General features: G+C 38.4%; 1 protein-coding gene across 3 annotated transcripts in view; it reads right to left on the bottom strand.

The window, feature by feature from the left end:
* LOC137984650 (uncharacterized) overlaps window positions 1-25,898 on the bottom strand; it is a 32,479-nt gene extending 6,581 nt beyond the window's left edge. Inside the window, exons 1-11 of one of the 3 annotated variants that reach the window (XM_068831876.1) lie at window positions 25,636-25,876; window positions 20,006-20,113; window positions 19,747-19,829; window positions 14,633-14,693; window positions 13,334-13,412; window positions 11,085-12,312; window positions 7,282-7,365; window positions 5,764-5,847; window positions 5,424-5,501; window positions 3,914-3,994; window positions 3,315-3,422 (exon numbers count right to left, since the gene is read on the bottom strand). In XM_068831876.1, the coding sequence (XP_068687977.1) occupies window positions 3,315-3,422; window positions 3,914-3,994; window positions 5,424-5,501; window positions 5,764-5,847; window positions 7,282-7,365; window positions 11,085-12,312; window positions 13,334-13,345 (1,675 nt within the window). In that variant the 5' untranslated portion in view covers window positions 13,346-13,412; window positions 14,633-14,693; window positions 19,747-19,829; window positions 20,006-20,113; window positions 25,636-25,876. Of the gene's footprint in view, window positions 1-3,314; window positions 3,423-3,913; window positions 3,995-5,423; window positions 5,502-5,763; window positions 5,848-7,281; window positions 7,366-11,084; window positions 12,313-13,333; window positions 13,413-14,632; window positions 14,694-19,746; window positions 19,830-20,005; window positions 20,114-25,635 lie in introns of all 3 variants that reach the window. The other 2 variants (XM_068831875.1, XM_068831877.1) reach the window with 2 other exon arrangements.
* Window positions 25,899-26,282: the final 384 nt, after the last annotated feature.

A 26,282-nucleotide genomic window follows, 5' to 3' on the forward strand; every position in this document is an offset into this window, starting at 1 on the left:
AGCAGGTCAGTTTGTTGGGCTCACGTATTTCCGGTATCAGATTAGGGCACGACTTATGGGAGTTGAATAATACAGTACCACCTCTGGCACCTGCACTGGAGCGAGCATATTGCGACTTGATTCATCCCTTCCAGCAGCTACGTGTCTCGTCAGAGAATTTCCAGAAGATAGAGAGATTTACGATCATAATGTATGACAAATCGAGTCCCCTGGACTCTGTGGACGCCACAAGACTGATGCTGTTCTCAAAGCGAAACTGACACTTGGACAATATTCCTCAAACACAATGGCACAGTCGGTTAGTTGGTGCAAGAGGTCCTGAGTTCGATTTCGGGGTCTCGCATCCTTGTTTCGACTTCTTTCTTTTCCGTGTAGCTAAGTAGCTTTAAATACCCGTAAAACGGAGCACTGATGGAGAGGGGGGAGTAAAATGAGCGCACCGTCGACTTCAGGTTTGTCAGTTGAATTACTGTTACGAGTTATCGACGTTAAATATGGTTACTTTTCTTTGCTTTACTTTAGATATTCGGGAAAAATAATGTAGTGATGAAGCTTTAGTTGGGTAGAGATATACTTGTAAACACTTCATTATCGATAAAAGTTTTTCTCAAAGCAGAATGAAAACGAACTATAGCTTGCTCTCTAAACAATTTAAATTTCAGGATGCAATTCTGCATTCTGCAGCATGCTCAAAGGTCAGTATACAAGGCAGGGTTTGGTATATCATTATCACGCAATACAGGATGTACCTTCTCCCACAGAATTCTCATGGGTTAAAGGAAAAAACAACCAGTGGAAACCAGTTTGGATGACCATTCCTAAGGTGTCCACTGTGGGCAGAGAGCTCACCAGGTGCACCTGCAAATTGCGCTGCCCATGCATGCCAATGTGCCAAAGAAATTGTGTAAATGTGACTGCCCAGGGAGCAAATCTTAGAGCGACGGGCATTTCTGAGGGTTTTTGCAACAAGCATGGGCATTTCTAACATGATCAGATTTGATGTACGAAAAGACGTGGTCAATTTGCATGCATCTGTTGTGCTTTTGTGCTATTATGTTATTGGCCGAGCGAAGAATGGGCACTAGTACTAAGACGTGACTTTACAGTGCGACGCGCCTTACCGTGGCCACCTAACAAAGTGTTTTAAAACTTATACGCCAATCAGGGTGTGCGAATTTGATTGACAGTCACCCCTCCTTGCAAAGTTCGCACGGTTGTAAGTTGAACACCATTGAATGGCTTGTCTGAGTTGACTTAATTGCACGTAATTGTCATCAAATATGAAAGTTTGTTGGGTGGCCACGGTAAGGCGCGTCGCACTGTAAATGCAATCTTTAATAAAACAGCAAAGTACATAAAAGCAAGTGATAAAATCAAATTAAAATGCAACACTTGCTCAAATTGTGGTAAGATAACTGTCGAAAATCGTACCACAAATATCCCAAATCTTGAATTTGGTCAAAAACTAAAATCTCCTTAAAACGGAAGGCTGAGCAGATTGACACGAGAGCCCCTTCTAATACCATTTGGAAGGGTACAAGCAAATTGTATGCCAAATCATAGTTAATTGAGGGACTGGTTATGAAACCTTAGAACTTTCAAAAGCGGGAACAATGTTAAGTTGCTGCAATCGATGTTGAATTGACCGTGACCCTGCACAATCTTTTGTTTTCGCTTCGCACGGGTTCGCAAATTGGTTACGCATAAATTAATCGAAGGATTTGATTGGTTATCCTCTCGAAAAAAGGTGTGTTTTGTGCAGGGTCAAGGCCAAAAATACGGACAAAAACATGAAACAAAGGAACTTGTCCAGTTTCATAACCATCTCCATGCATTAACTATGGCCAAATTTCATGCTTTTTATCACTATTATCACGATCAGGTCATTAAGCCACCTGACTTCAAGGCATTGCTGTTTGAAAACAAATTAAAGCTCAATAACAAGCAAGAGTAACTCCAAGCCAATTGATTTCCCCAATTGGCCACAGTTGGCAATTAGGGTCCTATAATGGGTGTTTTCCCTGTCAGTCCGACAGGTATTGACAATGAAGAGAATTATCAGCTTAATTGAGATGTGTGATCTTGATAAAACACCAGATTTTCATGAATACCCAACAGAGAAATCTATGCTACTAGTTAGGAAAATGGACTTTTAAATCTTGAGAATAGGATCTCTTTTTCAAGGAACAAAAAAACTGGTGGTACACTTGCTTTGTCGGACTTTTTTTCATTTGTACATTCCTGTTCTCCATGCTATTTGGGAATATTATTCGATTGATTTTATCCTTCCTTTTCATTGGCCGAGAACCCACCACGTGACCTGCAAATACATGTAACTGCCTACAAATAAGTGTTCTGCTGCGTCTTCTGCTGCAAATAATATTCTGCTTATGCGCAATTGAAATCACGCTCTTGTAAGAAAATGGCAGATCGGCTTTCCGAGCTGTCAGAGAAGAAAAGTGAGAATACTACATGTAAGAAAGGAACAAAAGTTGCACTCAACGCATTTCGAGAGTATCTCAAGGAAAGAAAGGTAAACAAAATACAAAAACCGGCGATCAAAGAATGATAAAACAATTATTGACCTCGTTTATCGCAAAATCAATTATTTGCCTCAGCCTTCGGCTTTGGTAAACAATTGATCTGCTCGCCACGGACAAATCAAGATATTTTGCTCAACCTCGTCCAATAATTGTTAATTATTATTATTATTATCATTATTATTATTATTATTATTATTATTATTACTATGATGATTATTATTATTACTATGATGATGATGATGATTATTATTATATTTATACGAGGTAACCATTTCAGTTATACAACTGGTATCAACATGGGCCCTGTAAAACTAATACAGTCAAACCTCAATTATTCGGACTCGTTAGGACTACACGAAATAGTACGGATAATCGAGATTATGAATATTGAATGAATATTGAGTGTGAATTTTGGCGGGAAAAAACTTTTAATTCGAAAGTAAACGCTAAAAACATGTATAAGCTCCCAAATTGCTGCTTCTTTGATTTTTATTTTATGCCTGCGCATTCAAGATTTTGCTGTCTCGTCTCGGGTGGTCGAGGCAAACTGTTTACATGCGAAAACGTTGTCTCACCTGCCAGGGTTACCCTACCTGCCGAGGCGAGACAACTCGCCTCCCCGAGTTGTCTCGCCCACCCGAGTTGTCTCGACCACCTCATGTAAACGGTTGACATAATTTTTTACACAATTGAGTGGAAAAATATCTCGCCAAGGGTAACTCGGGGGGAGGGTTGTCTCGGGTACCCGAAACCATATAAACAGGCCCTTACCTTCACGGATGTCTGTATCATGTGTTTGTTTCTTGCGAGGTGAGGCAGCATTCTGATGAAAGGGTGTTTTCTCCAGCTTTTCTGCAGCTTGTCTTTCTGGAACGCCTACTTTGAAGAAAACAATTACAATTACACATATGATAGATGCATACATAATTACGATGCGTTACCCTTTCCAGGTGAAACAAATTGCCGTACACGAATTTATGGTTTGGCATAAGCTGCACTATGGAAGCGTGGTGACAGGTTACCTTTGACGAAAAAAAAAATGCGCTGTAAATGAATACAAGATGCCACATTTGCGCTCGGGACATCACGATATAACAACACTCGACAGACCATTACCTTTTCCCACTCGATTGCCTATTATTCTATCATTTATTATATAATAAACAAATCAATGCTCGCGCTCTGATTCGTCAATCAGCTATGATTTATTGTCCCACTAAACTCATGGAAAAATCACGCGTCTTCTGAATTATTACATAAAAGCAATAGAAGACAGGTTTCTATGGTTTATAGCCATCATGAACCACGCGGAATGTTAGTAGAACACGAGAAGAATTCGTAAATCACGAGTATGAACGCTATACAGGTACCTGTATCCAGAGTTTGTGTATCTGCAGTAGTTGCCAAGTGACTTCTTGTCACTGATGAAGCTTCAGTGGCAGGATGGATCTCTGCCAGAAGAATAACACATGTGTACAGTTATTTTCTTGCAGGAGATTTTTCACATCATATTCAAATTAGATGCCTTTGAAAGAATTAGAATTACCACCTCTTGGTGGGGCTGGACAATCTGCGAACCAGTGAGTCATGCGAGCCATGCAAGTCTCGTGTTTAATTCTGAGGACCCATTTCAAATAGCGCTGATAAGCAGTATTTAAGTCTAAGCACCCATTTCAAAATGGTTAGCTTTTAATGGTGAGTCACATGTTGACTCGCATGGCTCGCCATGTTAGGCTCCCATGCATGGCTCCGCACAGCCATGGCTCCCATGACTCGTACATTGTCCTGACTCCCTCTCGGTGATGCTACCTTAATTCAATTGTGCACACTATCTAAACCATCATAGATGCAAATCATAATGAAGTGTAATACGATCGTCGGGTATGTGTACATATAATCAACCTTCGTTGGTGACTTTCGGTTCAATTTTTGTCACTTTAAATTACGGTGCAATAATGGGGGTTTGCTAAGAAAATTTAAGAAATTAGATTGAAACCGAAAACAGACCAATTTTCCCTTCATTTCTTAAGACTTCACTAGCCGAATATCTTTAAAAAGCATTGACTTGTGTGGAAATCGCCTTGTAATTACTATATTAATCAATACAATACGGAGTAATCGGAGTTCCACAAAAGGCCACAAACAAAAAAAGACAGAAAAACACTACCAATGACAAGTCACTTTTCAAAATAGTTTTTCACGTTCATTCGACATCATCACGGATACCACTTGTCCAGAAAGGTTAATATGATTGAATGAGACGCCTAAGCGTTTTGAGATGCCATCCATCCAAACACTCGAATTCAGTAGATGCTTTGAAACACTATAGCACCGATAAACCAAACTCCACACTCCTCTACCTTAGCAGTTGCTCCTGATAGAACGAAACTTCCAGCGAAAGCAATTTAGTTAAGACCGAAGAAAGGGAAAAGATCAAGGAAACGATTGATTCCGACAGTGAAGAAAATGAGCTATTTAACAATTATTCCATTCGCACTTGCTGGATATGAGATGGTAAATAGCCATTATCCGAGGTTGAAAATTTAATAAAAGTTGATATCCCACATAGCAAGACTACAAAACAAACAGCTCCTTTACAAGCCACTACAAACTAAAAGCTTATAAGCAGTAATATTTTTGTTTGTTTTTTTTGTTCGACTCACACACAATTGTGTGCAAATTTAGCATTGAAACGAGATAGATAAATTTTTGGTTTCGGCTATATTAAAGCGGGATAGCCCTTGTTCACTCTTATATTAATCTAGGCTAAGTTTGTCAAAAAAATCGCTCGTCTTATTGGCCGTGAAACACGGTAAGATGAAATATTTTGATCAACCCATACTCTAATGAATCGATAATGAACTAGATAGGAGGCGTTACCTCTCCAGGTGTCCGTATCATGTCTTCGTTTCTTTGATGGGGTGACCCTTGGATGTAACGGTCTTTTCCCTTTTTTGTCTGAGGACCCCAGAGTTAAAATGTGATGTTAATAAAGCAACGTCCTTTAAAAGAGATTCTACACACAAAGTGAGCATGTCTAGAAATGTCAATGAACAATAAGACATCACCTGTGTAAACTAATCGCAGCTCGAATAAGTTCAACATAAGCTTCAGGTAACAGAGAACTAAAAATAGCTCGTCTTATTGCCCGTGAAACATGGTAAGATAAAAGCTTTTGATCAACCCATACTTTAATGAACTACTAGAGAGGAGGCCTTACCTTTCGAGGTGTTCGTATCATGTCTTTGTTTCCTTGATGGTAGGATGACAAGTCTTGGATGTAACGGTCTTTTTCCTTTTTTATCTGAGGAACCCAGAGTTAAAATGTGATGTCAATCAAGCAACTTCCTTTCGAGAGATTCTACGCAAAAAGTCACCATGTCCAAAAATGTTAATTGTAGATTAGCAACAAACAATAAGACTTCACCTGTGTAACTAATCGTCGTGTATGTGCAGATATGATCAGCCTTCGTTAGTGACTTTCGGCTTCGTTTTTGTCACTTCAAATTACGGTGCAATAATGGGGGTTTGCTTTGAAAACTTAAGAAATAAGATTAAAACCGAAAACAGACCTTTTTTCCCTTCATTTTTTAAGACTTCACTAGACGAATATCTTTAAAAAAGCATTGACTTGTCTGGACATCGCTCTCATGGCAATTACTATGATCAATATAATACGGAGTAATCTGAGTTCCACAAAAGGACACAAACAAAAAAGAAATAAAAACACTACCCAATGACAAGTCACTTTTCAAAATACAAGGAGAAATTACGTTACTAACTCTCACATGGTTCATATGGGGTAGATACTTAGCACTTCACATTACAATCTAATCAGTTAAGTCTGTTCAAACATAAGTGCTACACGGCCAACGTTTGCAAAAACGTAATTTCTCCTTGTACTTGTACATGTTCATTGCTGTAACTTTAACATCTTCAGTTCCCACGGTCTGCTCCCGTCTGACCTTGTAGCTCAGTCGGTAGAGCAGCGGTGATCTAACCCGAAGGTCGTGGGTTCAATTCCCACCCTGGTCAGAGTTTTTCTCTGTCCTTGTGTGGGCCCATTTCCATCAGTAGGGCTAACGCTCACATGGTTCATATGGGGTAGATGCTTAGCACTTCACATTACAATCTAATCAGTTAACACTTTTCAAAATAATTTTTCACGTGTATTCAACATCATGGATACCACTTGTCCAGAACGTTCAATACGAATGAGACGCCCATGCGTTTTGAGATGCCATCTAGCCAAACACTCAAAATTAGTAGCAGCCGAACAGTTTCCTTAAAACACTGCAGCACCGTAAAACCAAACCCCACGCTCCTCTTCGCAGTTACTGCTGATAGAACAAAACATCCACCGAAAGTAACTTACCTGAGACCGAAGAAAAGGAAGAGATCAAAGAAACGATTGATCTCGACAGCGAATAAAATGAGCTATAAGTTGACATCCCACTGGCCACATAGCAAGACTACAAAATAAACAGCTCCTTTACAAGCCACCACAAGCTAAAAGTTCAGAAGCAATATTTTTTTTTGGTTGGTTTTTCGTTCGGCTCACATACAATTGTGTGCAAAGTTAGCACTGGAACAAGGTAGAAATATTTTTGGTTTCGGCTATAATTAATCTAGGCTAAGTTTGTCGAAAAATAGCTCGTCTTATTGTCCGTGAAACATGGTAAGATGAAATCTTTTGATCAACCCATACTTTAACAAACTACTAGAGAGGAGGCCTTACCTTTCCAGGTGTCCGTATCATGTCTTCGTTTCCTTGATGGTGGGATGACACGTCTTGGATGTAACGGACCTTTGCCTTCTTTATCTGAGGAACCCAGAGTTAAAATGTGATATTAATCAAGCAACTCCTTTTCGAGAGATTCTACGCACAAAGGGAGCATGTCTTAAGAAATGTTAATTGTAGATTAGCAACAAACAATCGGACTTCACCTGTGTAACGAATCGTCCGGGGTATGTGCGCCAACCTTCGTTAGTGACCTTTCGGTTCGCTTTTTGTGACTTTAAATTACGGTGCAATAATGGGGGTTTGCTAAGAAGATTTAAGAAATAAGATTGAAACCGAAAACAGACCAATTTTCCCTTTATTTTTAAGACTTCACTAGATGAATATCTTAAAAAAAGCATTGACTTGTCTGGACATCGCCCTGTAATTACTATAATAAATACAATACGGAGTAATCGGAGTTCCACAAAAGGACACAAACAAAAAAGAAATAAAAACACTACCCAATGACAAGTCACTTTTCAAAATAGTTTTTCACGTTTACTCAACATCATGGATACCACTTGTCCAGAACGTTCAATATGATTGAATGAGACGCCTAAGCGTTTTGAGATGCCATCCAGTCAAACTCTCGGAATTCAGTAGCTGCCTTGAAACACTGCAGCACCGAAAAACCAAACTCCACGTTCCTCTTAACAGTTGCTGCTGATAGAACGAAACTTCCACCAAAAATAATTTATTTAAGACCGAAGAATAGCAAAAGATCAAGGAAATCATTGATTCCGACAGCGAAGAAAATGAGCCATAAGTTGATATCCCACATAGCAAAAGTACAAAACAAGCAACCCCTTTACAAGCCACGCAACAAAAAAAAATTGAAAAAAGACTGAGGTCCGGTCTACTTTCTGCAATAAAATCTCCAAAATTCTGCCCGTTTTACCACTCTAAGGCGACTAGTTTCGCAGCAATGTTGCGAAACAAGTTGCACGTTTCCGTTGCTCGTATTACCGTAGCTTAAAAGTTCATAAGCAATAATATTTTAAATTTGTGTTTGTTTTTTGTTCGGCTCACAAAAAGTTGTGTGCAAATTTAGCATTGAAACGACCTAAGCAACGACGACGGCTAGGAGAACGTTGTCTTAAAATATTTCCCTTTACTGTGATAATTTGGCGATTTTTCTAAGTCGCTCGGCATGGAAAATTTGAGTCCACATTCCAAGAATAAAATTGGTGAGAACGGTGTGGCCATTTGAGAGAAAATTGAAATTCATAGTGAGGTGCTTTCGTTCTCAACATGACCCCAAATTTTTAAGGTACCTATGAAAGCAGGATAGCCCTTGTTCACTCTGATATTAATCTAGGCTAAGTTTGTCGAAAAATCGCTCGTCTTGTTGTTAACAATACGACTTATTGATAAATGTGCACATTTATTTATGTATAATTATCTTTTGTTTCTAAGCAATATATACATCTTATTCGATGGTTTAACGTATAATACGCGCGGATATTTTGCGAGTTGCGTAGTATTTTTCCGAGCCCCGGAGGGGCGAGGAAAAATACCAGCAATGAGCAAGATGTCCGCGCGAGAATTATATGTTAAACCATCGAATAAGAGATTTATTCTTTCACTACCAAAAGGTGTTATATTGCTTAAATTTTATTTGGTAAGAGTGTTTCTAAAAAAAATGTATCATCTGTCCTTCAGGGCGCTTGTGGAACATAGTAAGCAGCACAGAAAGGCAGCCAAATGTCCTTTATTCCACTGTATAAACGAAATGACAAGTGACAAGCGATGGCAAGCTAAATTCTCAGGCTTTGTATCGTGTTGAAAACAATTTCTTTGATTGAAAAACTGCCGTTCCGTCCGTATTTTCTCTGTTCTAAACCGGTTAAACCGGGACACTACAGTGTATTACCGTCTCATATTTTGCGCGTTCTCTTGACCAAATATGGTAAAATGGCGTAATAGTGGAATAATAAAAAATAATATTCAAATCGGGATGCATCTTCGCAATATTTAGTCCTTTCTTATGCATGAAGATGGTTATGAAACTGGACAAGTTTCTTTGTTTCATGTTTTTGTCCGTATTTTTGGCCTTTATCCTGCACAAAACAACTAATTTGCGAGCCCGTGCAAAGCAAAAACAAAAGATTGTGCAGGGTCACGGTCAATTCAACATCGATTGCAACAACCTTGTTCTCGCTTTTGAAAGTTCCAAGGTTTCATAACCAGTCCCTCGATTAACTACGAACTGATATACGACAATTCCGCTCATCTGTTATTGGAAAATACTTTTGGAATGACCTTCCTCTTTCTCTTTGAAACAGCATATCTAAAATCCTATTTAAAAAAGCAATTTATGAACACTATTTTGCTCAGTACTGATCTCTCTCCTGTATTGCTTATTTATCAGACTGCCTAAATATTGCAACTGAATGGATATCCTGTTCAAGAGATTGAGTACAACCAGTACATTTAAAGTTAAGAATATAATATTATCATTCTTTGCCTCAGATAGTTGTTAACTTGAATGTATTCATATTGGTTGCAGTCACAAATGTTTCACCTGGTTATGTCATTTTGAAATTATTTTAATTATGCATTTCACACAACTTTTAGGTATAATGACTTCCAAAAAATCAACTTGCACTTTCTTGAAAGTTCTGGTAAATAAGATCAGTGACAAAATTTGTAAATGGAGAGAGCTAAAGTGTATAATAGGGAAGATATCATTGATGTCACCTATTCTTATTAACGCGCCAACCAGAGCCTCATTGGCTGTTGAATAAAAAAAGCAATGTTTGTACACAGATTTCGTCCCTACTGTTATAGTTCAATGTCGTACCCAATTCAAATCTTCCGGGGGTAAAATTCTTTGTGTATTGTATTTGCATTATAATTTAGCAGTCACATTCAAATGATTCTTCATAAATTTTACTTTTTAAGCCTCCAAAAGTTGCCTGTCCTCTGACTTTTTTAAACTGTACATATAAACCCATATGTCAAGGCTTGCACTTCGAATCTCACAAGGATACTTCTGGAGTGCCTAGATCTCCCTTGGCTCAGGTTGCACAATTAAATGGCTATATATATACAATGTAATTTTTAATAAGAGAATAATAATTACAGGAAAGCTCTTCTTGTACATGTTAGTGACTGAGTTGCATATGTGCAATGCCCATTTAAAGTTTTCGTTCACCCTTGTGCACCTCACTGAAAATACTGCATTTGCAAAATAGGGTTTGAAAACCTGAAAATTCTCTTTAATAACAACAATGCTAAATTTGCAGAATCTTAGTCAGTGCCATGTACTGCAAAACACCTGCTTATGTATATTTGTATGGAATTAGTATTAATTCTTTCTCAGAGTTGCTTGAACAAAAACGGCCAAATTATCACTAGAGCCAAATTGTTCACTTGCAGCACCCACAACACTGATCCAAATTTACGCCAATAAGGAGATTTATGAGATGCAGGACAAACGAAAGCAGTCTGGCGTCAACAACTCATTACAAACCAGTGAAGTACAAAATAACATGTACTATGATCAAGCACTGGTTGCACCCTGTAATTTTCTTCCCTCAGGGGACGATTTCATCATTACAACTGATCCTACCGAATACTGCTTCGTTGCAGTGTACTACATGTCTGACTGGTGTCATTCCTTGTGTTTCAAAACAAGTCTTAATTTATTTCTTAACAAAATTAGTTTGTCCAATTCACCTTGAGAACCATACATAAACATACAGTTCATTTGCAACCCTTCCAAGATGAACCAAGTGACATGTCATTTCACTTACCAGAAATGTTATTAAACATCATTTTTACAAGTTCATCACACTTTTCCTTCCAACAGTACTTCTTTGCATATTGTGTACGAAGAATCTCTGTCTCCTCTAGCCGAACATTCCTGCTCTTTTTACGGACACTTTTAATTGCCTTGGCCCATTCTTTGGGATCTTCAGAATTTACTACACAACTTGAACCAAGTGGCACGTCTTGCAGAGCACATCCTAAACCAGAATTTCCACTAACAAGGATAGGAAGACCTGCAGATAATGCTTCAAGCGCAGCCAAACCAAAACCTTCAGTTCTTGATGGCATTATACAAAGATCTACTTCGCAAAACAATCTGCCTAGATACTCTCTGCTTTCCTTAAAAGAACGAACTGTTAGCTGTCTTTGTGCAATGCCATGCTGACACAACTTTGCTGCTACCTCCTCCTCTTTTCCAGGTGTTGCCCCAACAAAGGTCAGTTCATAAGATTCCTCATTCAATTCAGAAATGGCTTTGGCTGCAATGTCATATCCTTTTAACTCAAAATCTTCAGTGTCACCATGCCCAAAAACCAAAACACAAAATGTGCTCCTTTCTTCGGCTGCTTGCTTTACCACAGAAAATTCAGAAAAAATGCTGGGTGTGACTTTAAATACAGATTGGTCTCTCTGGCAGTGACGGAGATGACGTGAGTACTGATCAGCTAACTTGGGACCAACTGCTACAACCTCATCTGCCAACTTACACAACTCTATTTCTGCCTTGTGCTTTTCCTCTGCTCTTGAAATTGCATTTTGATATTCTTTGAACCTTCCTAGGTCTTCAGGGTCTGTATGCACAACCTGAACCCACTTACATTTTAGTTGCTTCTGAATGAGTTGCACTTGTCGTCCAAGTATTAGCCCATGTCCAATCACATAATCGATCTTGTGGTTTTCTGGTGCAGAGAAAAGCCATTCATTGGGTTCGACTCCTATCAATTCTTTTGCTTTTATGAGCTTAACATGGTATCCCTCAGCAATCCTCACATCTTCTTCACTACAACAAGGAAGGTACATACTGACTTCCACATTCTGATGTTTTGCCAACTGAATGGCAAGCTCTCTGTTGATGGTCGACAAGCCTCCTTTTGTCGATTGCCATTCACTGCTCAGGAGAGTAACCTTAAGTTTCCTACTTGGTGTTTGGCCTGACCTGCTTTCGTGGTCTCCCTGCAATGCAGAAGATGACGTGCTAGGTAAGGAGGTATCCTGTAATAAACACAAGATAAAATAAAATTAACTACATGGTAGTTAACCCTAACCCTAACCCAGACCTAATCACACCCGCTAGCCCCACCACTCAACCCCTAACTCTCAGCCCCACTTCCTACCCCTGGAATTGACAAGGGGCTTCAACATGAACCTAAATTTTGCAACCTTGGAAATGTTCAAGGGTGCAACCCGAATTTGACCCCATTGCAAATGGTGTTTGTTCCATGGTTGAGTACACTGCACAGAAATCGGAGGGTCTTATCAACTGAGTTAATTAAAATCAGTTAAGAAAATCTCTGAGGTAAAAAGCGACATTAATTAACGAATTACCCCTCACTCCCCGCAGTCATGCTGTGTGAAAGGTTTGAGAGGAAATCTTCCAAGAGTCTTTAAATGTTTTTGATGAGGGATGCAATGCTGGTCGACAAGAGTTCTAACAGAAAGTGCATCAATTATTAATGTCCAAGCTTGGAAAGCATGTAGCCCTTCTGCTTTCCCCCTCCAGAGTTGAGTTAGGAGGCTGGACATTACTGGGTGTTACCGTAAAGACAGGTTAACGTGAAGAAATAATTATAAAATTAATTAAAGTGGTGATGAGACAAGAGGACATAGGACAGCTGCTGTTAGTTTTGAATGGTGAGAATTTAGATTATGTCAAAGTTTGATATATTGGTACACTGTATCAGTTTGTAGCAGTAGTAACCGTACATGTAGGATTAGGAGAAGTAGCAGCAGTAGTAGTAGGAGTGGAAATGGTAGTGTTAGTGGTATATTTTGCAGAGAATAAGCACTGACTGAGAGAGTGGTTTACATTAATAAAAATGGATGACTGACCATTTAGTAGCAGAATGCATGGGCTATGGAGGTTGACTAAGCAAACTGCACTCATCAACACCATGTTTGCTCCATTTTCATTCAGCGCAAGAAATAAATATATGAATATTTATGTCGGCTGCCCAGCTGCACTGAAACCATAGCACAAACTCTCTAAATATTTAAAGAACGTTCCAGTAATTACCCAGGTTGACATTATTGAAATCTTGGGAACCTTTCACAAACAATCTTCAGGATTGATCACCTTCGCAACAGTCCATGATCTGTGGATAGGAATAATGAAAACAATTTAATGAACTTCACACGAGTTCATACTTATTTGTTCTTCAATACCCTTAACAATTCAGGAGTATTTTACTTCTATTTTATTGGGTGTCAGAAATCAATCAGTTCTATGCATAGTCAGTATAGAGAGATCATTTAGAAAAGGGTCAAGAGGGTTTAATTCATCTACAATCTCTGTGGAAAGCCAGATCAAATACAGAAACAACGAGAGGCTACGGGTAGCCTACACTTTGTGCAAAGGATGTCTAGATGATTTCCTTCTGAGTTCACAATATTTCATTATCTTTTTATGTTACAATATCTTGCTCAAGATCCAGTTCAATTCCGTAGTCCGAAGTCCAAGGTCCTCATTCTGTGACTCAACCATAGGGTTAATTGTGATTGTACATAAAGAAAAGTTGTTTACATTTAAAACGTTGTTAATCAGGCATTGATTCCACTCAAAACCAGTAAACGGATGCTTTACAAACTGCTACAATCGTAGTTTAAAATATTTAATACTTTTTCTGAACAATACCGGGAGAATATTAGCCTGGTGAGACGTGTTACCGATACATAAGATAACTGGATATTGCATGCAACAAAAGGACAAAAACCCATTTCCAGTCATGCACTCAATTCTTTAAATATTTACCCCCTAGTCTGTCACATTCTTTTGTTGTCTAGTGGTCAACGAGCGCCTCTGAATGAGGAGATACCGAGTTAAGATCTTACATGGGGTAATTTCTCTGAAAAAATTGTCTCTTTACCATGAGACGTCCCATGAACAAAACAAAACACACCCAAAGAAAGAACAATAACATTGTAACGTACCCAAGAATTAGAAAATCAACAAAAATAATATAATACACTGTTACAGTAGAGGTAATTTCTCTGACCTCTTTTTGGATATCTGCATTTATCATTGATGGAGAAACAAGTCTGAGTGAAAGCAGGCATTCAGGTGTTCAATTATTTGCACATGTTTCACGTACACAGTTTCTCTACATGAGCATTCTCGTTCACAGCTGATGATGCACTACTTATGAAAATTTTTGTCCTTGAGATGAAGTTACAAACATTTTACTCAGCTGTAGACTATCAAAAAAACTTCCCTAATTTTCTTTAGAGCTGCAGTATAACAATGACAAATTATTATTATTATTATTATTATTATTATTATTATTATTATTATTATTATTATTATTATTATTATTACCTTGCAAAGGGGGGAAAAACTTTAAGGACGCTTGCCTCCAAATCCAGCCTCAGGACCATTTCTGTCAATTCAACAATTTGCCAAGCATTCTTTACAATGTAGGTATAAAACATGAAATGAATAATTATAGAAAATACAGGGGACATGGAGGGTGTTACATGTATATGTATTCCATTCACACCTACAGTAAAATTTATAAAAGGTTAATTTTGCTGAAGTAACTACTGATCCCCTTATATGTTTCTTTGATGGCCATGGGTCCACATAAAAAAATTACGCAAATTTAAAAAAAAACACATCCAGGTTCAAAGAAGAACAAATGCAGGTTTGGACAATTCATTTGGTTAGATATTTTGAAAACAAAAGAATGTGAGCATGAAAACAACAAGTCCGACTTTTTCTATTTTGAATACCTGGAACCTACAAGTCTGAAGAGGTGGATCAAAATTATAGTTTGACATCTGATCAGCAAAGAAACACAGTTAGCTAAAACAAGGAAGTCTGTTACGCCACAAAATGTACAAACAAGTAACGCAAAATGTAACAACTTTTGGCGCAAAACATTAACCCGAATTGTGACATCTTTCGACCCAAAATGTAACAATTTCATTTCTTTACATCAAAGTTCTTTTCATTATTTACTTTTCTATAATTTGTCAATGGATATCTGTGTATAATAACCAAAACTAATCCTAACCCTAATTTTGCTCTAGGCTTAATTTAGGCTCCAAAAGATTTCTTCAATCCATCTAACCTACCTTAAAACGGATTCAACCTGAAAATGGATTTTACCAGCAACAGCTACACTTGGTCACAAAAACCTTCAGCACAGTTTCGATAGTCTAGACCTTACGAAGAATGTATTTTCCCGATTCCCAAATTAATAACCATTAACACCAGCAAAGGAAAAGTGGGAAAAGTAGCCAAGGGTAACAATAAAATTATTCTCAAGTTATCGGAATTGGTACAGCTAGGCCAAGTAAAGCAGAATGGGTTGTCACATTAGGTGGTTAAGGTGTAAATGTGGTGTCTCCTTCCTACCAGGATACAGAATGAGTTTTGACAGCTTTACGGCTGGTACCTGAACAATGGTTATTTAAACGACCTCTACTGCTTACTCATAGTTGCATTTACTTACCATACACTGTTTCATTTCTTCATCATTAAAAGAATACAAATGGAGTCGTTGTTACAGAAAAGACAAGCTAAAACTTACAAGTGTCGAGACGAAAATTAAACGACGTAGTCTCACTCTGACTAGAAACAAAAGTACACAGTTTGTTGAACACGCAAATAAGCATCACCCCACGATCAAATTTATGGATGAAATCTCTGAAAAAGAAACAACATTCCTGGATACCAGCATCTCTGAAGGCAAAAGACTTGAAAAAGACACAGCCTATGATGTGTGCACTCATTTTTAAGTCTACTGAGACATTTCAGTTCATCTCACCCACGAGGAGTAAAAAATTATGGCGTCATTAGACTTCTTAGGACAAACTTTCCAAAAATTCTTTGAAGAGAACATTAAAATATTCAAATTGTATTTGCTAGAGAAATGCTACCCAGGAAATCTTATAAACGTCTCTCTCAAATGTAAATAATGAAGATGGGGAACAAGTCCTCACAGAAAACTCAAAAATGAAAGGAAAACAAACGAATCTTGCCTTTTGGTGCAGAATATCAACCATCGGTGCCATGCCTAAAACAAACCATTACAGAAAACTGGCATTTGCTTAGTTTTTTAGGCCAGAAATATGAAGTTGTGAAAAACTATTTATCTTTATTTAAAATTAATGTGTCTTTTTGTAAAGTGTGCAACAAAAGCGTTAGCGTGCAAAAAATCAAGCTCATGAAAGGAAAGGCATGTGGGATAGTTATTAATTAACTGCGTGAAATAATCAATCACGTGAAGTGGGCATCAGCATGGCTAAGCCTTATTGCAGCAGGACTAATTGGCTAACATAGCATCATGCGAAATTATTGGAAGAACCAAAAGAAATGACTGTGGTAACAAATACCAGTCATAAGGCTTACCCTTCAAACTTTATAATATTGTGTTTAGCATTCCTGCATTACCTTAGCATTTTTGCGATGAATTGTTGTTGATGTTATTTGATACGTACAGTGATATGTTAAAACATGTTGATAGGGTACTTAGTCCATTTCTTTGTAGATAAAGAGCCTATCATGAAATAGCATGCATAGTTTAAAAAGACGAACTCAGAACCTTGTTGGTTACATTGCAGAAATAATCATTTATCCATGTCAAAGCCATATGTTATCCAAAAGGCTAATATGTCTAAATTTCCTTGTTAAATTTAAACATGTAGACCATTTTGTGTTGTTACTTTTCAAGTTAAAGAAGTTGTTACATTTTGCGTTGTTACATCTCGCTTTAAAGAAGTCAGTTGTTTCAACTGGCGTTAAAGAAACTGTTACATTTTGCAACAAATTTTTGTTACAATGGGTTGTTCCAGAAAAAATCCACACCCCCCCGACGGATGGGATTCTGGAAATTCTCGCAGGAGGGGGGGTTAAGAACCCTGGAAATCAAGGCAGGAGGGGCGGTTGAACTCAAAAAAGTCTTCTGCAGGGGTCATCTGAACCGATAGTTAACGCGATTCGAACGTTTAGTTCGGCGACAGTTTAGCGCTCTCAGACCCTGAAAATAGTAGAAATATTTTGTTCACATATTTCTCACCTGACATAAATGATAATCTAAGTTCCTTCGCAAGTCCTTTTATAGCAGAAAATGCGAACAAGATACTAAAGACAGAGCCGTCACAACAATATTGCAAAGAAGAGTTTGAAACGCCTGACACATTTTTACTCGTTCCCGGACCCAGCGCGCCACCGTTGTTTCGTGTAATGATACTAGTAAAGAAAGTAAACAATTGATTTACTTTCACACCTTCGCACTTTGTATTCTTTAGGGTTTGTTTTAGTTTTTCATGAAGGTCTACTATTATCAGCCTAGTCTGCCTGCTTCTCAGTTTTTTTAAACTTCAGCCGGATTCCCCTCTTAGTCGTAAAAGGAGGAACGTCAAATTCTAGCGTCTTTGTAACAAGGTTTACACGAGTTTGAACTTTCCTTCCACTGCAGATTAGAACTACAGGCTCTTGAAGGTAGGATATGTGACTCAAATTATCCAGTCTTTAAGATATAAAAGAATTTGAACGATAAACAAGTTTAGACTCGTTTTTCAAAAGATTTTGATCATGTTTGATTTAAAAGTTCTCGATCTTGATTGGACGAGACTGACGTTATGTCTCCAAAAGGAATGACTATTGAACTCGTTTGTCATGTTCTCTACTAATTGTATTTACTTTTGGACCATATTTAGCGCAAAGAAAGAACAAGGGCAATTGATTTTTATGAGCTAACAATGTATTAACACTCGTTCGCATTTTAGCATTTTCGCCCCTTTCTTTTCTTAGTTCCACACAACAGAATCTTTATATAATTTAGCCAAAGCTTTAGAAATTAAAAAAGAACATCTTCTATACGTGATTGTGCTTATTTTCTATTAAAAATAAATTAAATTTAAGCCTAATATTTTTTCCCAGAAATCCAGGCAGGAGGGGGGGTCATTTGTCTTGGAAATCCAGACAGGAGGGGGGGTCTTGGGCTTCAGGAAATCCAGGTGAGAGGGGGGGTTAAAAAACGACCCCATCCGTCGGGGGTGTGTGGATTTTTTCTGGAATAACCCAATTTAGGTTAATGTTACATTTTGCGTCAATAGCTGTTACATTTTGCATTGATGTTACAATTTGCTTTTGCTGTTACATTTTGTGGCATAACAAAGTCTAGTGACTCATTGCTCATTCTGTGTCCTGCATCTAAAACTAATCAGATTCATAATTGTAAGTTAATAAATGAGGCCAATGTGATGAGCCCTGGCGCATCAAGGAGTGTGTGACATGGTAAAACAACATCTGCACTTTTATGCCAACTCTCCCAGATATGGAACGCGTCTCCCGGTCTCCAGAACAGGTTATCAAATCTCCCGGATAAATACAACTTTGAACCGTTTAAAGACTTTGCTCAATTATTGTATGCTCAAATCGCATCCCCAAGTTAACAGAATTTCAATTTTTTAAAACTCATTTAATGCATTTCTGCATCTCTGAGTTTCAAACACACACGGACAAAATGGCTTTCTTTATCTTAAAGAGTTTGTTTCTTATAAAGGCCACTGTGACATTACATGTGCCAAATTATTGTTTGATTGGATCTCTGTGCAAACAAAAAAAAATTCAAAACAAGTTTCCTGTTTGCCCGCAAATTTCTTGCTCAAGCTATACCACCTTGTGAGTGCATACCTGCCAAGGCGCAGAGTACAAAAATCTGGAGACTTCTAGAAACTTTTGCATTGTTAGAATGTCATTTTCGACAATGTCTGATTACTCTCTGAAAATCACCCAAAGGCATTCTGAATGTTCCCAATGTCTCTTCAGTATTGCTGTTGTAAACTTCCATAACCCTGCCAACTTTCTGACGTACTGAGCAATTTGATTGGTTGATTTCTAACCAATTATGATACTCATTAAACAGACATCAATTGATTACTCTGTTTTACGTTTTCGGATTGAGAACAGCTCAATCCACCTCTTGTTTCATTTTCCTTTTTGACACCTCGAAATTAATGACCTTAAGTTTAAAAAGTTTGAAAAAGGCCACGGTACATGTGGGAATTTCCCAGGAGATTTGGTGCTCTAACCGGAAGACTGGGAGATTTGATGAAAAACTTGGAGACCCGCAGGAAAACCAGGAGAGTTGGCAGGTATGTGAGTGATTGTAAGATTCATTTTTCTTTTATTCAGAAGGAGCTGCTGGGCTACAGGGGGTGTGTGTATTCGTTGTTTTAGGGGGGAGGGGGGAGAGTGCACAGGTTATTATGGGGTGGGATTGGGGGTCCAGATGAAAAATAAATCTCTAGATTTTAGATCTCTGGAGGTTGGCACCTCTCCATCTAACTCTAGAGTACATGCAGTAGCTTCATGGGTTAAATGTTTTTGATAACTAAAGTAACAATTAACCTACCAGGGCAAATACATGTTGTCTTTGCGGTCTACCAGGTAACCAGTTCAGAAATCAGACAAAAACTTACTCAATTCATAGCTTGTCGAATGCATCCCCAATATCTTGTACAGAAACCAGGCAGACTTTTCAAGAGCAAAAAATCCATTGAACCTATGAAAATGAGTAAATCTAAATTAATTTCCAGTAACACATATAATGCCTGTGATCTAAGATCTTTAGGGACCTTGTATCCAATAATACACTGTATGTACACGCATGAAATATGCATGTCTTTTTGTAATCAAGTGCCCCATGGCACAGAACCAAAGGGTTTTATCAACATGTACCTGTATAAATTCCTTTAATTGATTCTTGCCACTTCCTAACGTAACTGATGTCTGACGCTCTCTCTCTCTCTCTCTCTCTGTGAAATCCAAAGTCCAGATAGGTGCAACCTAATATCACAGGAAGCCCTGTCACCGCTGGCTGGGCACAGACTATGAGGTAACAGTCCATAAGCATAAGAGTTCCTTAGACCTCATTTAGAGGAAGGGAGGGGTAAGCAAATAAGAGTTGGCTTTTTCGTGCAGAACAAAGAGTAAACATTGGTCTTTTCTTAAAAATACACTATTTTAAAGTTATGGATGAGTGACCTGGCCTATGAATGGCAGCAAGGATGGCAGTGACCATTTTTTGATACAAACCCCTATATATTCTTTTTATGCGAATGAATACTAGTTAGGATCAGAAAAAACATGACTTAGAGTACAAATACACTGCAGCAGTTTGTGCCCTAAATATATTTCATAATTGTATCTCGTCAGTGGGTCATCAGGAATGTCATAGGTTTTTATACCCAGTTCTGAGGTAAAAACATTAAATTAATTTTACCATGACCGTGCCCCTTTAAGTTACAGTGTACATCTTGTTGACTAGGGATAATTACCGTATTTACCCGTGTATAAGTCGACCTTTTATGGCCTCAAAAGAAGCTCCAAAAATCGCCCTCGACTTATACATGGGTCAAAGATTTCGAGCCAAGTTCCAGCTAAATAATTTATTCAAAATAAACATCATAATGTGGTCGTTGGGCATAACGAACGCAGTGGACGAAATACTTCAAAATGAATGACGAAAGACTTCAAAATGAATGTAATTAAGCAATTCCAGTTGAAATGAAAAAGGATTTGTTTTACTTTAAATGTTGAAGATACTCACAAGCACAAATATGAAATAGACTCTGGAAATTTTCGTTTTCCAAAGGCGGAAAGCTCTAAAAAACATTCTTGTTTCTTCAAATAAAATGCGATCCTTCAACGGCTTAGTAACCTGCCACAATTCCTCGTGTTTGCGTGCAAGCATGATCATCACTCGTTTTGCCTGAAAATGCTGGTTGCTAATGATTGTTTTTTATTCTTTATACAAACCTGGATGATTTAAATGCTTTTGCAAACTTTGTATTGTTTGGTTTATGAGTTTTGTTTCGTTTGCCATGTGATAAATTATAAGTCAAGCACCAATTAAACCTTGCACATTTCGCATCGTTTTTGAAGTTATTTTCAAAGATTGACTCCTGCTTCTGTGATGTTGTGCTTATCCTCTAAAGCCCTTTATCCTTGAACAACGAAACAGGTTAGTTTGAGGTTTACATGTTCGATTTTCTGAGAACTTTTTCGAAATTCAAGGACAAAATGCCCGCACATACAACAACCGCTGAACCACAAAACTATTAAGCGCTTGAGGGCCTTAATTGTTTGTGAATCCACAGTTCCAGAAATCGAAGAATGCAAGATTAATATCCCATGAACATTTAGCAAAGAAATTAAGAAATTGCTTTTTTTGCCATCAAAAATGGGGGGTCGACTTATACATGGGATCGACTTATACACGGGTAAATACGGTATAGCCTCCGTAGCTGGCCATATTGTTAGTGCAAGAGGCAAATTAACGAGCGGCAAAGCCACACAGAGAACAGGCCCATTCTCTATGTGGCCAGCCTACTTCCAGCTACGTTGGCTGGCTACTGGGGACACTACTTGGTTTGCTGACCACCCACCCCACCTTGTATTGAATACCCTTTTTCTTGCATTCTTTCTTTGATTTCGTTCATTTAGTGTACCAATGAAGATCGGATATAATTGTTTTAAAACTTCTTTTATTCTTTTGCTTGCATAGTCACCATGGGTAGCTTGCTCTTGTTAACTTGGAATTTTTTCTCTTGATGTAATATTTCAAAAACGAGTGAGAGTGTTTTACCGAGGTTTCCAAACACTAGAAAACTTTTGTTTTTGATAAGCACAGAACGCAAAAATCACATAAGCATGTGATTTTTGCTTTCTTTTGTTTAATCAGCGCACAGTTTGTGATGATGTCCGTGTTTTTCACAACTGAAGCTTGTTTATTTCAAGTAGCCACAATTTGCATTCAGTGGCGTCCAGCTAGTTCCGAAACATGGACGAGCAAGCCAAAATTCTGTATACTTGACGCGGAAAGCATGTTCAAAGAATATGATGTGCACTTTGTGCAAAGTCTCGCAGAGAAGTTGGAGGACTTGGATACTCTTTCCCTAAATTATTGGCTCACAAAATTCGTCCCGGACGTTGCTAATAAGAACGGTGGTCGGTATCTGCCTCGTTCCTCGTATGGAATTGTTTGTGGCTTAAAGCAGCACTTGGAGGACGGAAATGGAGGGAATGCTTTGAATCCTTTAGACAGCAGTGATAAAAGGTAAGTTTGGAGAAGTTATATTTTAATCCAGTGTGCATTATGTGATACAGAAACTTAGAATGTTTACGAAATTTATGATCTACTACTTTTGAGGTTTGCTATTTTTTGTCCATGCTTAGACGCAGAAATGAAAGACGCTAAGCACGAAGGTGTTTCTCTTGAAACCAAGAAGGAGGAAAAGGAGGCAGTTACGGACGAAGAGGAAGAATTGTTTTGGAGTAAAGGACTGTTAGGCTGTGGAAGAGCTAAGTCTCTTTTAAATACTGTTTATTATTACAATGGAAAAATTTTTGGATTGAGGGGAAGCGAGCACAGGAAATTGAGTTTAAAGAATTTTGAGTTAGGTCCAAACTTTATTAAATTTGAGGAGAATTTGCGCAAAACCTTTCATGGGGGCTTGACTGATCTGAAATATGTTCCAAAGAGAATCAAACATATTTGTCACAATGTTGGGGAAAAACACAATCCTTGTTTGTTAGAAGTATATCGAATGCATATTGGTTTCGTAGAGTGTAAAGCCAAGGAAAGTGATTGTTTTTACTTGAGGGCAGCTAAACATAAGTTTTCCTTTGAGAAAAGTCCAGTAGGAATTAACACGTTAAATGCAATCCTACCAAATATGTGCAAGGAGGCTGGAATTAATCGGAAAAAGGCTCATTCTTTGCGAATTGCCTGTGCCACTAAGTTATTTAATTCAGGCGTTGAAGAAAAACTCATTCGTGAAAGGACTGGTCATAGGTCAAATGCCTTGTCAACCTACGAGAAATCTAGTTTAGAGCAAAGTGCTAAAGTGTCGAATCTACTTGGACCTTGTACATCCAGCAGTGTAACAGAAGCTAGTGGTAGCGGTAGTACAGTTCCTGAAACTTTACAAATTTATTGTAAACAGTGCATGCGGAATGTTTAATTCAGGAACGTTTTTGAATTGCACTGTAAACGTAAATATAAACAGCAAACAATAGAAGTAAGTTTTGTTGAAAAAGTTTGTTGTTTTGTTTTGTAAGTTTAAGAAGTTTTGTTGAAGTTGTGTATTGCTTTTTCTAATTGATTTCCAAACACGCTGTTTTTTACTGCGGTATCAAGGTGCATCCATGTGACCTAAATGTGGTCACGCAATTGGTTTATCACTTGATGATTTATTAATGAGTTTGAGAATATTAAATCTTATCCAATCTGAGCTCAATTTCATCGATCAACATTATATGGACGAAATGAAAGCAACAAGACAATATCGCTCATGGTAACTCTTAGGTTGCGGGTCAGGTTGTTGAAAATTGAAGAAAATTAATTACATTGCTGAAGTTTAAATTTATCTTACAAATCTGACATGACAACCATTAGGTAGAAATCTCTACCCTTCACCCTTTACTCTTGATCCATCACATCCCCTTTACCCGTGACCCTTTACCTGACCCTTACCTGTTACCCTTAACCCCTTGCTGTTACCATTTACCCGTGGAAAAGGTCTGCCAGAAATCAAAATTGCGATCAATCATCCGCTGTAGTTGATTCCAGTCTCCTACTCTGCTAAATTCAATGGCGGCTGCGATTTTTCTGACCTTTTTGCTTTGTTTGTTAGTCCTTTGATCAATCATCCGGCATTCTGGGATGTAAATTTTGAAAATGCATTTTATGGATATTTTTTGCTTGAAAAGGCAATTTCTGTGTTGACACGATCCCTGGCACCGTTCACCATGAAGAGCATCTTGACGACCATTTCACGTCCATAAGATGCAAAGAAAATGTGCCAATCTTTATAATCTCCATAATATCAATGAAATTAATTGCCAACGAGTCAACCAAGCAAAGAGTGACTGAATTTTAGACGCTTTACCCCGTGGTTGACTCGTGATCATTTGAATGCAATGGCCGCACAAAAACCTGGATTATAATTATGGCCCGTACGGCCTTGTGCATGCTTTCATTGTTAAACTGTTGGGAAAATTCTCAGTTGAGGGCACGAGCAGGAACATGTACTGCCCTGTGCTGAAAACACGTACTGCCCTGTGTAATGCAATTTTAGAGGATTTGGTTGCTTTTAAACATACAAGTTATTTACAGCCAGAAGAGCAAAATATGTCAACAACATATTAAATAAATTTTTTTCTTACACATTTTTGTAACTTATTTTGTCCAAACTTCATAGGCTAGGTCGTAGCACTCAGTCTGTGCCAAATATTTTCTTGTCCAGTCCTCTCACTTAGTCATTGTCAACATATAAGTACATAAAATTCACCAAAAACCGCATGATACGCAGGATAAGAGGTGTTATCAAACAAGGTGACTCGAGTAGCCAGTCAAAGCCTCGATTAGCTGGCCATTTCTGGCTCGAAGAGCCTATTAAAGTACCGTGGCACAGTGGTGAGCGCACTCGCCTCCCACCAATGTGGCCCAGTTTCGATTCCCAGGCTCGGTGTCATGTGTGAGCTGAGTTTGTTGGTTCTCTACTCTGCACCGAGAGGTTTTCTCCGAGTAATCTCCTCAAAAACCAACATTTGATTTGACTTGTGTTTATTGTTAATTTCAGTTTACAGTGTCCCCAGTTAGTGCTCCAGTGCTAGTACGACTAGACACTCAAATAATTTAAGTTCCTTTCCTTTCCAATTAAAATTTTAGATTTTCTGTGATGTTTGTCTCCATAACAATTTATTTTATCCCTGTTTTCTTGCACAACATGACATCACATAGTATATATAGCGTTAGCGAGTCGATTTCCCTGGTCTTCTTTTAGCTTGGTTAGGAGGGCATTGTGAATCATTTACCTCAACGCCAGCAGACGCTGTATTTGGATAACTGTTCCTTTGTTAATTCGTTGACACTCAGCGGTGGCTATTACTACAATACTCGTCAAAAATCTTGAAACACTTCAATGTGCCTGTTTCCACTTCCCCAATGTTGATTTGGGTATCACAGTGGTCTCAGTGCTTCAAAACACCCGTGGCTCAACATTGCAGAGGGAGAAGGCACATTTCAGTTAGGAAAATAGTGTCAAGTAGAAATCTCAGGATTTTTCCAGAAAATTCGAGAGAAACGGTGTCTGTTTCAACGATTTGTGACGCGTATTGTAGCTCAGAAATTCCATAACATGTCATTTGCATGTGCGAGTGTCGCGTAAATTACATGCACGATTCATCCCCGTGCAATTTTATTTAGTCGTATGAATTTTCTACAGCACATCACATTCTTTTAAGGACGTCAAACCGAAGGGGGCATTCTGTAAGTAATTCTGGGATGTGAAAATCAGTCTTACCTTCTTGCATACTAATGATTCAAACGACCTTGCGAAGTTTATCTGGAAGGCCTAGGCGGAAGCTATCGCCGGGGAGGCCTTGAGCGCCAATGAATACTGTACGTAACTCCGAGTCTACATTATCCGAGGAGTTCGTTCCTTAGTACGATGATAACTCAACTTATAATTAAAGGACGGCAAACTGAGGCGATCAGTGTCAAAATCAGAGTGCAGAGCAATTGCAAAGACCACACAGTGATGGGAGTAGCAGTCACGTGTTATATGAAAGTCACGTGGTACCCATGATTGCGACATCTGGAAGGTACTAGGTGGTGTAAGCTCGCACAAAACATCCCGAGCGCCTTCTAATCACAGTACAGTATGGGGCCCAGTTCTCAGCCACAAAAAACAGGGTCGTAACGAGGTATATGGGATCAGGGATCAACAGCCTTTTTAGGGGTGGGATCAGGGATCACAGCTCCGGGATCTGGGATCACAACCCGTGATATCGGGATCAGCAGTGTCTTTGTGGAATCAGGGATCAGACTTAACAAATTTTTGCGAGATCAGGGATCAAAATTCCGGGCAAAAATACGGGATCAGTTATGAAAAAATATACCTCGTTACGACCCTGAAAAAACGTAACTTGTATTTCTTGCCTTAGAATA

The sequence above is a fragment of the Montipora foliosa genome, chromosome 14, assembly GCF_036669935.1.
Source record: "Montipora foliosa isolate CH-2021 chromosome 14, ASM3666993v2, whole genome shotgun sequence".
Lineage (NCBI taxonomy): Eukaryota > Metazoa > Cnidaria > Anthozoa > Scleractinia > Acroporidae > Montipora > Montipora foliosa.